A 15,262-nucleotide genomic window follows, 5' to 3' on the forward strand; every position below is an offset into this window, starting at 1 on the left:
CACATTTTGAATATTCGGTGCAATTTCCCTTTAATAACACGCTGGCTGAAAGGCTAGAGAGTGTGTTCGTTAGTGTGCAGGGCCCCACCTTTGCCTGAGGGGAGAGTGAGTGAGTGAGTGGGGGAGGGGAGCTCTCGCTCTCTCTCTTTTAGGCAGATGTGTCGAAGAATGAACGGACACACCCAGTCAAACATGCCTGGCTGAGGCACGTCGAGGGAGGGAGAGAGAGAGAGAAAGAGGGAGGGAGGGAGGGAGGGAGGGGGGGATATTGGCCAGAGGCTACTGAGTAAAAAGAGGGAGTGGCTGACTGAGGAAAAGAAAAGCGAGTAAGAAGTTCTACTTCACGCACACCTGACAGCAGGTCTCGCGCTACAAGAAGACGACGAAAAGAGTCCACGCGCTCCCGCAGAGTTCGACAAACTTCTGAGGAGGAAAAAGGAAACAGCAGAGAGGAAAAATGAAAGACGCAGCGAAAAGAAGAAGTGGAGAGCAGAAACAAACGGGTGAGAATGAAACGTCAGGTTTATCTGAAGACGCTATCGTGTCTTCTCCTACTTCATAACTTCACCCCGTTTTCCCCGTTTCTGCATTCACGTCTTTTCTCTGCGCTTCCATACTGAGAGTCGAGAGTCTGTGTGAAAGGTGAAAGGAAAAAAAGTGTCCGTGTGGAGACAAATCTCTCCTCCCTTTTCAGTCAGACAGACAGAAGTTGTGCTGAGTGTGAGCTTTCTCACAGAGCTCTTTCTTATTGCTTTATTAGTGTGAACAAAACTGCCTTTACATGTGGGGTTTGTTATAATCGCTCTGTTATTCACTTAATGGAAGTGCTTTCACTCTGCAGCTCCGCTGATTGGATCCCAAAGCTCCTCCTCCTCCTTCTCTCCCCCCTCTCTGTACATCAGACACTCTTCACCTAGGCACTAATATACTTGTTTCTTTACAGATCCAGCATATGTGCTTCTGCTTGTTTTTTTGCTCTAACAAAAGTCCCACCAACGCACATCTGCTGTAGACCTGGCGCTCTCCTGGCAGAAGGCCAGCATAATCCACTGCAGGGCATTCCTGCCTCTTCAGAAGGACGCGTTGCTCTCGGGGCAGCTGCCTGTCACTGTCATAACCTACGCTTTACCTTGACACTGCTGCTTTCAGCGCTTTACTCTTCACCTTTACTGCCAGGCGTACTAGAGAGAAGCGAGGAAACTCGAAGCAGGAATCAAGTACAAGACGCAGGAATTTCTCTTGGTGCCAGGGCTGTAACTAGAACTTTCAGAATAGGGTGGCCAAGTAGGATCCAGAGATTTTATTGTGGTGGCAAACTGCTACACATTTAAAAAAAGATGGTTCTTTAGTTTAGAAAATGGTTCTATATAGCACCAAAAGCGTTCGAGCTTCACATCATAACAGTAGAAGAATGCTTTTGGTGCTATATAGAACCGTTTTCAAAAAAGCTCTGTATAGAACCATACATGACACATTCTCCATCAATCTGAAGAACCATTTCTCTGGGCAGAGAACCACTTAATCATGCAAATGGTTCGTTGAGTGTTCATGATTCTGTATAGAAACACTGTCTTCACCATCTTTATTTAGAGTGCATTTTTCTCTGTATATAACTAAATCTGTCCATCATTTCCACATGAATAAATTATTACATCAAAGCAACTTTTGCACTGTAACATTCAGTCATTCATTAAAATGATGCCTTTGAATTAAGTCATTTAAATACATTACTTTTTTACAGTGCGCGCTTAGCTTAAACACCTTTCATGAAGTGATTCATTTAGGTTGCTTCACTACAGGTTATTTATGGGTTATTAATGATTAGAAAGGTAGCCAGACAGCACCGTACAAGGTAACCTACAACACAAGTATGTATTCAACTGTAAAAATAAATTAGATAGCATGCTAAACAATTATAGCCGGCTAGTTTTTGATTGTTAACTCCTCTTCCTGTCAAATATACTACTTCATAATATAGCTCACAGAGTAGCACTGCTGAAGGGACCCTACACATTCACTCACCTGTTGGCTCAGCAAATTAGCCTATCACAGCAAGATACGCTAGCTATTAAATGCAGCAGTGTCAGACTCTCATAACTGATTGTTAACTGCCCCAATGTCAGATTTTCAGCATAAGGTATAGTTGATGCTTTAGTAACGATGGCTGACTGTCTCACTTTCCATAACTTGGGTGGCCAAGCTTCATTCCAGGCTGGCACTGGACACCCTGGCCACCCCTTGGCCAGGCTTCTGCTTGGTGCGAATGTCGACATACATTTTAGTAAAATAAAAAATACATGCAATACAAACCTGCAAATAACAACAAGGTGAAATATCTATAAATATAGGCGATGCTTACAAAGGTATGCATACTATATATACAAAGATGTGAGCAGTGGATACAATATGTATTTAATATGATAACTTCATTATGTCATGAAACAAAATGTCAGACCAAGTGGCATTTATTTTCAACAGACCAATCCAAGACCTTTCGCAAGGCAGCTGGTGTTTTGGACTGTTATATTGCTGATCTACTTTCACTTCTGTTATTTCTGTACAGACCTCTGCAGGTTAGCATCAAAAATGCCATTGTATACTTCTGAGATTATGATCTCATTAATGAACACAAGCTCACCAACGCCACTGTGGGGAAAAACAGCCCCAGACTTTAACGTTTCTGTCTTTGAAGCAGCCTAAAAAAGTAACCAGTTTCATAGGGCTCATACTCTTCTTTAACTTTACAAACTTAAAGCTTAATTGCTTACACAGAAAATTCTTTGCAAAGAATTTGAGAGTCCTTCTTTTCAGGTCTACCAACCGGTCATCAAAGCTTTGTTGGCAAAGTCTTGTGTGTTTGATCTGTTCTGCCAATGTGTAGCGCATTGTCACTGTGTGAATCTTGGACTGCTTTCCCTTTGGCATACCCCAGCTGTGCCCACTGGAACAGGACAAGCACCACATTCTTTTTTCACCGAAAAGCCCCAGGATGTCACTCCAACCAGCCAGTTTATGATGTTTTTGTCTTTCTTATAGGCAAATTTGTGCCTGGACAAGCTTACACAAAGTCAAGCTGGGTCTTGCTTAACCTTTGCTTAGCAAGAACCTTTAACCAAAAGGTTCACCTCTAATGCTTTTTTTCCTGCCTGAGGTGAAAGGTAGTCAAGGTTGCTCTTGCATCTCTTGTCATCTAGATCGATGGCATCTGCTGTATGGCTCTTGCTTTTCCATCTTGGTTGATTTTTTTTGAAGTACTGCTAACTCTTTTATGTAATTTTTGCAGTGTGTACGCGATACCTGGAGGCACATTCTTCTTCTACATTCTTTTACAGTGTAGTTTCATTCTACAGATACCTCTCAGCAAATCAGTGGCAAAAGGCCTGGAGGAGTCATTAAGGAAAATGATGGGATGCTTTCAGTGAAGGTCCAAGGGGCAGGGGTTGATGCTTTTGAGTTACAGGTAAGATTCCTTGTGTCTCAGAGAGAATATGTTTGGTTAATACCAAAATATGCTAGGTGAGTTTAGGTGATATTTGCCATTTTCACACCATACTAGTAGATCCAGCTTTCATATCAGTTGTATTTGAGGTCAGCCAAAAATAGACACGGCATCTAATCTGCCATGCTGATCTGCTGATCCTATCAGTGCTATAGACAAGCAGGGATCATCTACAATACCGTCTTACTAAACCTAGCTATAAACAGAGCTGAATCAGGTGTGTTTCAGTAGGAACAACACCAAACTGAGCTGGACAGCAGCCATCCAGGGCCAGAAGTGAATTTGGCTAGTGTTGAGTTTATTTTTGAGTGTCTACCCTTCATGGGGCATTTCACATAGCAAGATTTCTCAGTTAGCCAAAGGGCTTAAGCCCAAAAGTGAATCCTGTCCAAAAGGAGGAGAGGTAAGAGGCCTATTGGACAAATTCTGGTCTTAAATTATCCAGTTTACTGAGAAATCCTGCTTTGTGAAATACCCTCCATGACAGAGTTCGCAGTGTGATCATTAATGTATGTATTGTCTGTGCAGGTTAATGGCTTCTGGCTGGTCCAGGACGCAATATTGACTATTCTAGCTAGAGAGGAGGTGGCTCCCCGCACATCCCTTGCTCTTGCCCTTTCGGGTGTAACCCTTGATCCCTTCACTGAGCTCCAGAGCATCAAGGGATTTAAAGCAGGTGTCACCCTCCGACTAATAGAAGGTGAGTAGAGCATTGCCCTTCCTAAGGTGATGTTATCTTGTGAATCATGTGCTGTAAAACTGGCTTAACCATTTGAATGGTGGTAGATGTTGACTGACTCATTGTAACATCTGCCCAGGTTCTATGATAATAATGATTGGTGTGTAATCTTGGACTAATGAGAATGAGTTCTGGCAGGCAGCATGGATCCACATGGACAGGGCTACGATAACAACATTCAGCATTAGTTCTTTTTCTAATACATTCAGTAAGTGTTGAAGCGGTGTAGTTTTTAGATTCCATTGCTGTGTCCAGTTTTGTAAATTATAACTGCATTGCAAAGCCAAGTGAAGAGTAGTGAGAGTTTTGCTGTACAGGTTTTGCCACTTTACTCTGGCATGAGTGCTTACAAAGCTAGCAGTAATCAAACAAGTCTAAGCCTGCCATAATTCACACACAGTTACTCACTTTGATAAGTGTGAGAATCTGACTGTGCTAGGAAGGAACGATTTACTCATCTTATGAATGGGAGGCTTTTTGTAGTAAAGCTTTTTTTGCATAGGCAGATCTGAGATTTTTCTCATCTTGTTTTCAACAGCTAGCGCAACAGATGGATATAAAACCTAAACTTACAGATATGATCATATAGAAAGTAAAATATGACTGTTTTGATTATTTACCTCAGTTCTCTTAACACATTTGGAGCTATAGTACAAGAAACTACATGAAACTAGTGATGCACAATCAGAATCAGCTGGTCTCTGCTCAAAACAGTTTATTATTTTAAATTTGGCCAACCTCTGTTGCAGTTCTATGATGTAAATATGGTGAGGCAGGTAAGTGTACTCATGCAGCATTTAAATGCTGCTACACCTATATCAAAATAATGTGGCATAATCATATATTATGTTGTGCTAAATAGCCAGCTGCCTTTCACTTTTGGTGTAGCGCTTTATTTGATTCATGTTATTTAAATAGGCAACCAATGTTTAATTTGTGAATTTACAATGTAAGTTTGGCTCATTACAGAGTGAATAATGTTATTTGTATTGGAACTTTGGCTAATATAAGTGTATATAAAAAAAATTGAGCTTCAATTAAAAGAAGGCTTCACATCTGGTGTTTGTTTGTTACAGAGCTGTACTCTCCACGATCAGCACGAGCTCATTTGGCTCGTGTCCATGAGCTGCTGAGAGCTGCCGGCCCCCAGGACGCTCTGAGAGAGGGCAGATCACCCAGCATACTCAACACACTCACACACACACCCGGTAAGAGTGGAAGCATTTGTCAAAGTTATTGTCCTACAATGCAGTACTTCCCCACCCTGGTCCTGTAGTGCCCCTGCTCTATAGATTTTGACACTTTCCCTGCTCCCAACACACCTGATCCAACTAATCAACTAATTAAAAAGCTCTTTCTTCAGTTGAAATGAGTGTGTTTTAGAGACTTAAAAACTACAGGGCAGGGCTAGTCTATAACCATAGTTCCCACTGCTTGAATATATTCCTATATGAGATCATTATGCACTCATTTTTTGTGTACTTGTTTCAGAGCTCCCTCCTGCTGGTCACTCATCAAAAGGCAAAAGAGCTAACAATAAGACTGAGCAGCCCAATGAAGCTCCTCCACCTCCTGACTACATCCTACCCGGGGCCACAGAGCTCCCCCCGCTGGCCACACTCCTACCCTCCAGCACATACACTGAGGTAGATGGAGCACACATATGCCATATTCATTCATTAGCATTAACACTGCGGTCAGTGTTTGCGGTTGAGAATGAGAACTGACAATGACCGTTTCAGGCTCCCAGATGCCTGGTGGACCTGTCACTCAGCTGTTGGAACCCTCCCCCTGGCTCAAGGAAACTGCAGGGTGACTTTCTGTACATGAGCGTTCAGACTCTGGAAGGAAAACACTGTGATATAACTTCCTCCCCACGAGGATTTTACCTGAACAGGTGAGAACACTGTCTTTGCTCTCAGCAACAGACACATGGGGATGAATTTCAGTTACATAACTGTACTCACAGATGAAGCTGAGTATGTGACCAGTAACACCCTCTCTCACTGGTTATTCATTATTAATTTCATTTAAGGTCCACTGTAGATACGTTTGATCCTCGCCCCGCTCCTTCCACTCCAGTTTGTCACTGCCTGACTGACCTCCTGTCTCAGCTCAGCCCACAGTTTAAGCACAACTTTAGTGCACTCCGACACAGGTAATCCACTCAAATACATTTAACCCCTTAAAGCTTTAATGCCCTCAGAAAAAACTGCAGTGTCTGTTTTGATGTCCTCTCTCTTAACCAGATGTCTCTGTGAAATTGCATTTATATTGCAAAAAAGATGAACACTCATAGATTTTGTGTTTGTGTGACAAATTACCTTGGACATCATGTAAGATGCCTTTTATTGTTGCTCTGACTAAACAAAAAAAAAAAACTAACGCTTACCAAATTTCATTCTGCATGTGCTTATATGCTTGCTCAGAAAATATTGCAGCACATTGAGCAACAAAAGGCAGCTTTATACTTATTTTATATAATGATAGACAACAAATCCACATGCTGTACTCACTGAACATAGACATGCACATGTGCATTTTAATGAAGGGGACAAAGCTAAAATCTCCAATTATATTTACATTCTGTATCGATTGATTATAGAATAAATTTTTAAATTTGTTTCACTGTCAAACAATGACAAAAACCTGGCAAAAATTTTAAGGTTTGCTTTTATTTCTTCAGACAAGTATATAACTTTTAATGAAATTCACTTACAATACAGATGAGATGTAGATATGAAGTGACTTATAAACTTAGCACATGCCTTTGTTAAGGCCAGAAATAACATCCAAGAGGTTAATGTTCTACCTAGTATCAGTGAGTTAGACTAAATGTCTGTCTCACTACCTCAGGTCCACCCTGCCTACTGAAGAGTCCATGTCCACTCCTTACCCTACTCTGAGCTGGCTGGGAGGCACTGCTCTCCACTCCCACAAAATTAACTACAGCTGTAGACTGGGCCTGGAGCAGGGCCTTAACACACAGGTACTCACCCTTTTGTCTGTCATCCTAATTTTCCTCTTCCAAGCAAACTTCAGATGGTTCGTATCTGTAGTTGGTGCAGGCTTGGTGCAAACATTGTTCATTCTGAGTGGTGTCCCTGTGCTGCAGGCTGTGTGCATTGCTAAGATGCTTTGGTGTGTGTCCACAGGCCCCAGACTGGAATGAAGAAATGCAGGCAGCAAGAGATCTACCACAAACCACGTTAGAAGAGAGACTTCAAAGAGACAAAGCCTTACTACAGGTATGCATCATTCGAATGCCAACACATGCACATCGTTTATTCTAGGTGAGTTCATTTTTACAATCATACACAAAACTCAACCTGCTGGTCCAGTGTGTTACTAGGACTGCACAATAAATTGTTTGTTAATCGTTATTGAAATATTGGCATTACTGATTGCTGAAAGCTGCAGTATCCAAACAAGCCTACAAACAAATTACACTTCTTTGTTGCAATATGTGCTTCCTGAACAATTTCTGATGTTTCACATGCGTTTCTGTTTTGATTTGATGAGTGAAGGCATTGAAGTGATCCCCACAACCATAAATAATTTTGGTCAAAATAATGCAATATTTAATCAAATTACAAGTTTAATTCACAAGTTCTCCACTGTGGAGAACTCTACTGTTTTAATTGCAAGATACATCACAGTCATAGTGTGTAGCAATATGATTGAAACATGATACCTTGTCCATATCTTGCAGCCCTGCAACTCTGATTTGCCTTTTCCTACAGGTAAATAGTGCCTTTGTGTGGGCTGTAGCCCAGGGTGCTGAAAAAGTGATTGACGGCTTTGTTGACCCAATCAACAGCTGCAACGACAACCCAGCCTTTCTGTGGGGTGGCTTATTTCTGAGTATGGGTGGGCCAGGGCAGGAGTGGCTGGGCGGTGAGCGAGGTCGTAGGGCAGCGCAGAGACTTGAACTGAGATCCATCCAAGCTTACAGTGATTTAGAGGGCGACTTACAGGCCCTCCATACTCTCCCTACTGCTCTGGCGGAATACAGAGGGTTACGGCTTTCTGCCCAGGGCCTGGCCCCTGGCCTACAGGGTCCCGATCAGCCTGGAGTCTCCAGGGGTCTCCTATATGGCTTCAACATCGGGCCACTGGAGAACCCAGCACGAAGGAAGCTCCTGGAGCTTCTGGCACAAGCAGCAAAGGCCCTCGCTCTGCAGAGGCACCCAGTTCTGGGGCCCAGTGGCTACCAGCTGCCCCTGTTCACCTCCACAGATGCCCAGGGCCTGCTGGGAGCAGACGGTCGCTATTACATACTGGATGTGTTCCGTACCATGCCAGCTGATGCCAACTTCCACATAGTAGAGGGGGAGGAGGGTGAAGAGGATGGTGTTTCTAGACGCTTCCCCCATGGTCTGTGTCGCCTACGGCCGGAGCTAGTCAAGGCTTTCATCCAACACAAGTAAGTATTGATCCGTGCTTGTGTATTTGTAAAAATTATCTTTTTGGATTCTGAAAATTGTTTTGTTCTCCATCTCTGCTGCCTTTTTGTTTCAGACATTCTCAATTTACAAAGCGTGTGAGAGAACGGATGGAGGAGAACGGAGGAGTGGAAGAGTGTGTAAAAGCTGGTAAGGAGGAAATATACTGCTGTTGTCTCATAGGTCCAGGGCCAGAAAATATCTCATGCAAGTATGCAAAGAAAAATGCTTTGAGAAACAATTAGTTTCACGTGTTGCATTCTAAAATGTCTCATAACACAATTTAATGAAACGCAAGGACAGCCTGTATTCTGAACATTGCCTAAAGTGTGGTGCTTCAGTGTGCATAACCCATGCATAGATTGGGAAAGAGAGGCTGAATGCACGCATCTTTGCTCAGAGAACAATTCCACAGTCGCACACTTCACCTTCTGTTCAGTCTTTTCTTTTTTTGCCTGGAAAACAATTAAAGCTCCTCAGCTCCTCAACTGTCACAATGTTTATTGTTGTAACAGGTCCAGTTTACAGACAGGCTACTCTATCGCCATGTGACTTTATTTGTCTTTGCATAAAGTGTGTCTTATACATTATACCTAGTGCACTTGAACTTGATCAGAAGGAACTAGTCATTCACACAAAACATTAGTCAGTAGTAACCCAGTTTTTAAAATTTGGTTGTGGACAAGAAACTGTATTAACTAAACAGCCTTGTGTATTTACAGGTGATTCTCGAGGCACAGAAGCAGTGAGAGGGGCTTGTAAAGATGTTGGCTCAGTCAGTGACATCATCTTCGAGATGCGTTTCAACCCTAACATCTTTTCTCCAGGCAAGCACATCCCATTTGGATAGAAACAGCACCCAAACATCCTAACTATACACCACAAAACATTACCCATCTGCATAAATCATAAAAGTACCAATCAATACGGTAAATGTCATAGCCACAATTACAGTATATTTCCTCTCTTTGTAGGTGTGCAGTTTCCCAGTTCAGAGAGTAGTGCTGTGTCCTTACAGGAGAGATTACTGAAAGAGGCTGCTGCATTCATTGTCAATGACCAGATACCAGCATTTGTGCGTGTCATCCTGTTTATTGTACCTCCCATACCTTTTATACTTTGGGCACTTTTGTATGCATCTTTTGAAGCATGCCTGTTGTATGAATCTGTGGCTTTGTGTGGGATCACTGATAGGTAAATGACTGTCTACAAGGATCTGAGATTCCTATCGACGGAGCTACACTGCGGCAGGCCCTTCATCAGAAAGGCATAAACCTCCGTTATTTGGGCTACTTAATATCTTCAATCAGCCAGTCAGAGCACAAGGACCGACTGAGGCATATCACGGTAAAAAGCTGGCAGTGCACTCAGAATTCTTTTAGGGGGTTAAAAATCTTGTAGGCTGCTGCTTGTGGGACAAATATTTTCCACCATTATTTACCATAAGGGTTTCTTGTTCTTTTCTATCAGAGACTGGCATATGGAGAGGTTGTAGTGCGCTGTGCTCGAAGGATCTTCAGTGGTTACATACAGGTATTGCATTGCTCTTTAATAGAGCAGCAGCACGTAAGTTTCATGGTGTTTCATTCAAATATGAATTTTTATACTTGCTGATTTTCAAGGGAGTGGAGTTGGCAAGCCTATCAGCAGCTGCAAGTCACTTCCTCTGCTGCTTAGTGGTACCACACTTCAACCCTGCCTCAAATGGGGAGGAGTCTAAGAAGCGCTCCAGGAGGCGTGGCCATAAAGGAGGAGGAACTGCTGACAATATTGCATGGAGCAGTCTCAGTGGGAATGAACTGTGGAGCCTCATTTGCCAGGATGCTCTAGAGACCTATGGCCTTAAACAGGGACTGGGGTGAGACATTACTTTAAAATATCCCTTTATTTTATGCATATTCACCCTAATGTGCCCAGTACACCAGAGCAGCAGAGACAGGGTAGTTATACATAAGTATTTACATAAACTGTTCATTGCAGGTCGAATGTTGACTACTTGGTTGAGCAATATGGAATCCAGAGGCTATCCTTGTTACGAGAGATCTGCCTAAAAACAGGCATACAGGTACTATGAGCCCATATGTAATACAATCACAAACATTCTGGTGTACTTATAAACAGTTTCCATTACTGTATGTGATATTGCCCCACATATGCTCTAATTTAGAAAATAACAGGTTTAATATAACTTGTTCAGCAACTATGTAATTATTTCTTTGCATTTTTAATGGCCATTTCTTGCATGTTTGTATCTCATAGCTGCGATTAAGAGACTATGTCCTCGACAACCGCAACAAAGCCCCAATCACCGCAGACGATGTACTCAATCTCCTGCCTGTGGTCAAGCACATCACCATGGCAACGGCTGATGCTTCGCAAGCATTCCAGGCAGCCCAGAACAGCCTTCAGAAAGGTTTGATTTTTTTAGTCAGAGTAACATTTTATAGTTCTTGATGGTTGGTAAGGATGAGATATTTAATCACCGGCCCTCTCCACCTGTAGGGCTGCTGGAGCAGGCGTATGACCAGTTGAAAGAGGCGGCGTATCTGTTTGGCCGTGTATGTGACGATCTTCATCCTGAGGCCTGCCACTGTCTTAGTACACTGGCAAGAGTGGCATATCTGCAGGGCCACCCTGCTGAGGTGGGTGTTGTGATCTGTCAGTGGAGTGTTGGTCAGTGCCAGCAGTGCTTTACTAATGATTAAAGTAATTCTCAAATCAGTCGTTGTCTAATCTTCCGCTTTCTTTTTCAAGGCTCGCAGTGTGCAATTGAGGGTAGTGGTCATCAGTGAGAGGGTGCTGGGCTTTGACCACCCAAATACCATTCAACAATATGTAAGTTGCATAAACTTTATATGCTTTTTATATATATATATATATATATATATATATATATATATATATATATATATATATATATATATATATATATGATCATAACACTACAGAAGCTTTACCAAATGTTTTTGTTAATGTTTGGTCAATTTTAACTAATTTTGAGGATAACTCATCCTAGGATAAAATCCTAGCCAGTAGCTAACTAACTGGCAAGCACAGCTTTGAACAGCTGTACACACAATCATTTTTCATTAAAACACAAAAAAGTCTACTTTTTTAGTTACTAATTCGTAAGGTTTTCAGACTTTGGGACACATTTACTTCAAAGCAGTGAGATTTAATTGCTCACCATGTGGCCATGAGGGACAGGGATGCAGTCTCACTTCCTGCTCTGTAATGCAGAGGTCTTGCTAAAATAAGGCTCCAACTATGGATTAAGACTCTTTGTGTTTTGGTAATGACATGAAAAGGTGGGACAGCAAGTTCTTTATTTAAAAATTAAACTCATTATAAATCATTTATTTCAGTTTAACAGAAATCAAAAAGTGCTTTAAAAACATTGAAAAAATACAAAAAAATTGTTTTATTTTCACAAGTTGAAATTTAGGTGTTTGGATTTGGGATAGCCACCTCCCAAAAGAAAGTGCCTTATTATCTCTGTTAATGCCCTGAGTATAAATATATAAGATAATCTATAATAAGGTCTAAATACTTTTTACTTTTTTACTGCTTTTTGAACTTATTCTGTAAAATGGTCCACACAGTTCTATGACATAAATATTTGCCCCTCACCTGATTTCTTCCAGTTTTGCTATTTGTATGTATACTGAGGAATTTGGTTAACTAGTGGATTTAGTTGCAAAGGGGGCAGTTACTTTTTCACATAGGGCCAGGTAGGGCTGAACAGCATTTTTCCTTCCATAAATGAAATCTTCATTTCAAAACAGCATTTTGTGTTTTTTTTAGTTATCTTTGTCTAATAAAAGTAGTCTTGTGATCTGAAACATTCAAGCGTGACAAATATGCAAAAACAGAAGAAATTGTGAAGGGGCAAATACTTTTTTCACAGCGCTGTATATATTTTTATCAGCTTATTTTGCTATCAGTGTACATCTTAAAACAACTTTTGTGCCCTCTCTCTAGGCTTTGTTGGCAGTGTATATGTTCGCTGGAGGAGAGACTGCTTTGGCGTTGCGTTGTCTGTATCGAGCTAAATTGCTCATGCTGACAGTACATGGCGAGGATCACCCCTACACAGCAGTCCTGGATGTGAGCACGTCACAGCTAACTATCTACACAATCAATTGAATGGGACTCATAAATCCCTCTACCATGATGTTACTTAACACTATATTAAATCAAAATCTCTTCCAGAGTTCTCTGGGCTTAATGCTGCAGGGGGAACAGTCCTTGCAGTATCTGCAGAATGCACTGAAACTCAACACCTCTTTCAGAGGGGCCATGGACCTGACGACTGCCCTGAAGTACGACAAAACTTTTAAAATATGTGGTTACTTAAGTGTAGTTCACTTTACCATTGTTCAGAAGTTCTTACTGAAGATAATAGTTTACCATACAGTCTGTTATCAGGTTAATTCTAAAATGTCTCTTTCCACAGTCACCATCTGCTGGCTCAGCGGATGTGTGTAGCAGGAGATTACAGGGGAGGCATGACTCAAGAGAAAGAGGCGCACAGCATTTTCCAGAGCCAGGTGAGATACGTGTGAATTTGCAGTCTAAATGTGGGAAAGAATGAGTCACAACTCAGGGGTTGTGGGAAACCCCCACAAGATTTGGCACTGCAAAAGTGTGAAAGCATGTAATAATATGGTGTGACTGTTGAGTATATGTGTATTGTGCATTCTAGTGTGGTGAGACTCATCCCCAGACCAAATGCAGTTCTGACTTTCTGAAAGCCATCACCCAGCAGGCAGTGCGTGTGGAACGGTCCATACGTCAGGGAGGGGCAGAGCTCACAGACTCGAGCACACCTGAGGTAAGTACCACTCACATAATAACTGCACTCTTGATGTGTTGGCTTTGTCATTTTTTAGACATGAGCTATCTTTCTCATCTTTATTCAGAGTTTGGCTCCTACTCCGGAGACCACGCTGGAGCAGTTAGCTTTGGTAAACGGCATCCTGAAGACTTCTTATAGGTAAGGTGGACATAAAGGAGTTTAAGGGCCTGGTAAACAGCTGTTACATAGCACAAACTGGCATGACTGTAAATCATTATTAATAATTTAAAGAACTGCACTGGCTGCCTGTATATTTTAGGATATTTTGAAGTTCTTCTACTAGAATTTAAACCTCACTAAATCTGTTTGTTTTAGCATGTGATCTTTGCAGATACTGGATTTCTGTAAATAACTTCCATAATACAGAGATGACACACAGAGGCCTCTTTCTCTTATTATGCTTCTAAACTCTAGAACTCGATTCCATCTTTTATTAGGCAGTTAAGCTCGGTGCACACTTGAACATTTGAAAACGTAGCTCTTTTATTTAGCTTTCAATTAAAATTCTAACTCTCTTTTCGTATTTATCTTTTTAATTTGATGTCATTGCTTCATGTCATTTTAAATTTATACTCAACTTTTATTTATTAGATTTTTTCCCTCTATAGTTACCAAACAGGAACTGTAATAGAAGAAATCTGTAATTTTTTTTGTTACTGTTAAAATTGATCACCTGTCTGTAAAGCACTTTGAGCTGCCACCCATATGAAAAATGCACTGTAAATCAAGTTGTTGTTGTTATTATTATTATTATTATTATTATTATTATTTCAGCATGAGGATTATGGAGTTCAAAGAGAAGCTGAAAGAGAGAAGGGCTGCTGAGGAGGCTGAGAAGGCTAAGGTGGAGTCTTCAAATGAGGTTGAGGTTGTTGAGGAAGCCACAGTCAATGTAAAGCAGACTGAAGAGGTGAATGAAACAAATGAGAGTCAACAGGAAGATTCAGGCATTCTCGAAGAGAAACCTGAACATTCAAAAACAAATGGCCAAGTTGAGTCTCACTTGCAAAATGGAGATGCATCGACTGAAAATGAGCAAGAGGCAGACAGTTCAACTGATCAATCGGAAATTCCTTCAACCAACACTGTCTCAACTAAGAACCAGTCAGAGTCAAAAGAGGTTATTATGGCAGCAGAAGACACACTGGAGCCAGCTTTGGTTAATGGAGAAGAGTGCAAAGTCAAAGAAGAAGTAATGACTGTGGAGAAACAGGCTGTAACAGAGACTCCAGCAAAGAATTGAGACATCTGCAACTGTAGACATGCACTACATAAATCACTGTTAGTTATGAAACAAAACAAGGTTTGACACTAAATCTAACATACAAGAAGTGGAGGACATCAAGAAACATCACATGCTCACCAAACTAAACAGGGTATAAGAATTCTGGTATATGGCTTCTGTCTGCAGAACCAGAGAAAAAGAAAGACAGACAGAAGGCTGCAACAAAACTCTGAGCTTTGTATACTCCTCTATAGTCATGTCTCTTTGATTTACCACATTATACTCACTCCCTTTGCAATAACAGCTTCCCTTGTATTCTGTACTACAATTGGCTACATACAGTACAACCTGAACTTAGGGCAAATTTTGTAGAACATTTACACTTTAACAAAAGCTTGTCTTTTCCAAGCCAAGACCAAACTTCCTTTGACAGGACGCCTTTGGGGGAAAAAAAGCACACAAGACTTTTAATTTTTATAACAGAAAATGACTTACC

At 41.3% G+C, this 15,262-nt stretch overlaps 1 protein-coding gene across 1 annotated transcript; it reads left to right on the plus strand.

Moving 5' to 3' along the window:
• Positions 1-268: 268 nt before the first annotated feature.
• Positions 269-15,225, plus strand: si:ch211-166a6.5 (clustered mitochondria protein homolog). Its single transcript, XM_036578834.1, has 26 exons — positions 269-503; positions 3,351-3,460; positions 4,028-4,199; positions 5,315-5,446; positions 5,730-5,884; positions 5,981-6,135; positions 6,274-6,396; positions 7,095-7,227; positions 7,394-7,486; positions 7,982-8,664; positions 8,760-8,833; positions 9,406-9,510; positions 9,658-9,758; positions 9,878-10,030; positions 10,154-10,216; positions 10,306-10,541; positions 10,664-10,748; positions 10,943-11,096; positions 11,186-11,325; positions 11,438-11,518; positions 12,665-12,790; positions 12,896-13,005; positions 13,140-13,233; positions 13,389-13,517; positions 13,606-13,679; positions 14,316-15,225. The coding sequence occupies exons 1-26, from the start codon at positions 458-460 to the stop codon at positions 14,782-14,784; spliced, it is 3,996 nt and encodes a 1,331-aa protein (XP_036434727.1). The 5' UTR covers positions 269-457; the 3' UTR covers positions 14,785-15,225.
• The last annotated feature ends 37 nt before the right edge of the window (positions 15,226-15,262 follow it).

The sequence above is a fragment of the Colossoma macropomum genome, unplaced genomic scaffold (assembly GCF_904425465.1).
Source record: "Colossoma macropomum unplaced genomic scaffold, Colossoma_macropomum, whole genome shotgun sequence".
NCBI lineage: Eukaryota > Metazoa > Chordata > Actinopteri > Characiformes > Serrasalmidae > Colossoma > Colossoma macropomum.

Bases quoted from the DNA above. Each gene is read 5' to 3' on its own strand.
- si:ch211-166a6.5 (XM_036578834.1), top strand. From the start codon at position 458: ATGAAAGACGCAGCGAAAAGAAGAAGTGGAGAGCAGAAACAAACGG. The intron at 4,200-5,314 runs GTGAGTAGAGCA...TGTTTGTTACAG, and splicing joins CACCCTCCGACTAATAGAAG to AGCTGTACTCTCCACGATCA. The intron at 6,397-7,094 runs GTAATCCACTCA...TCACTACCTCAG, and splicing joins TTTAGTGCACTCCGACACAG to GTCCACCCTGCCTACTGAAG.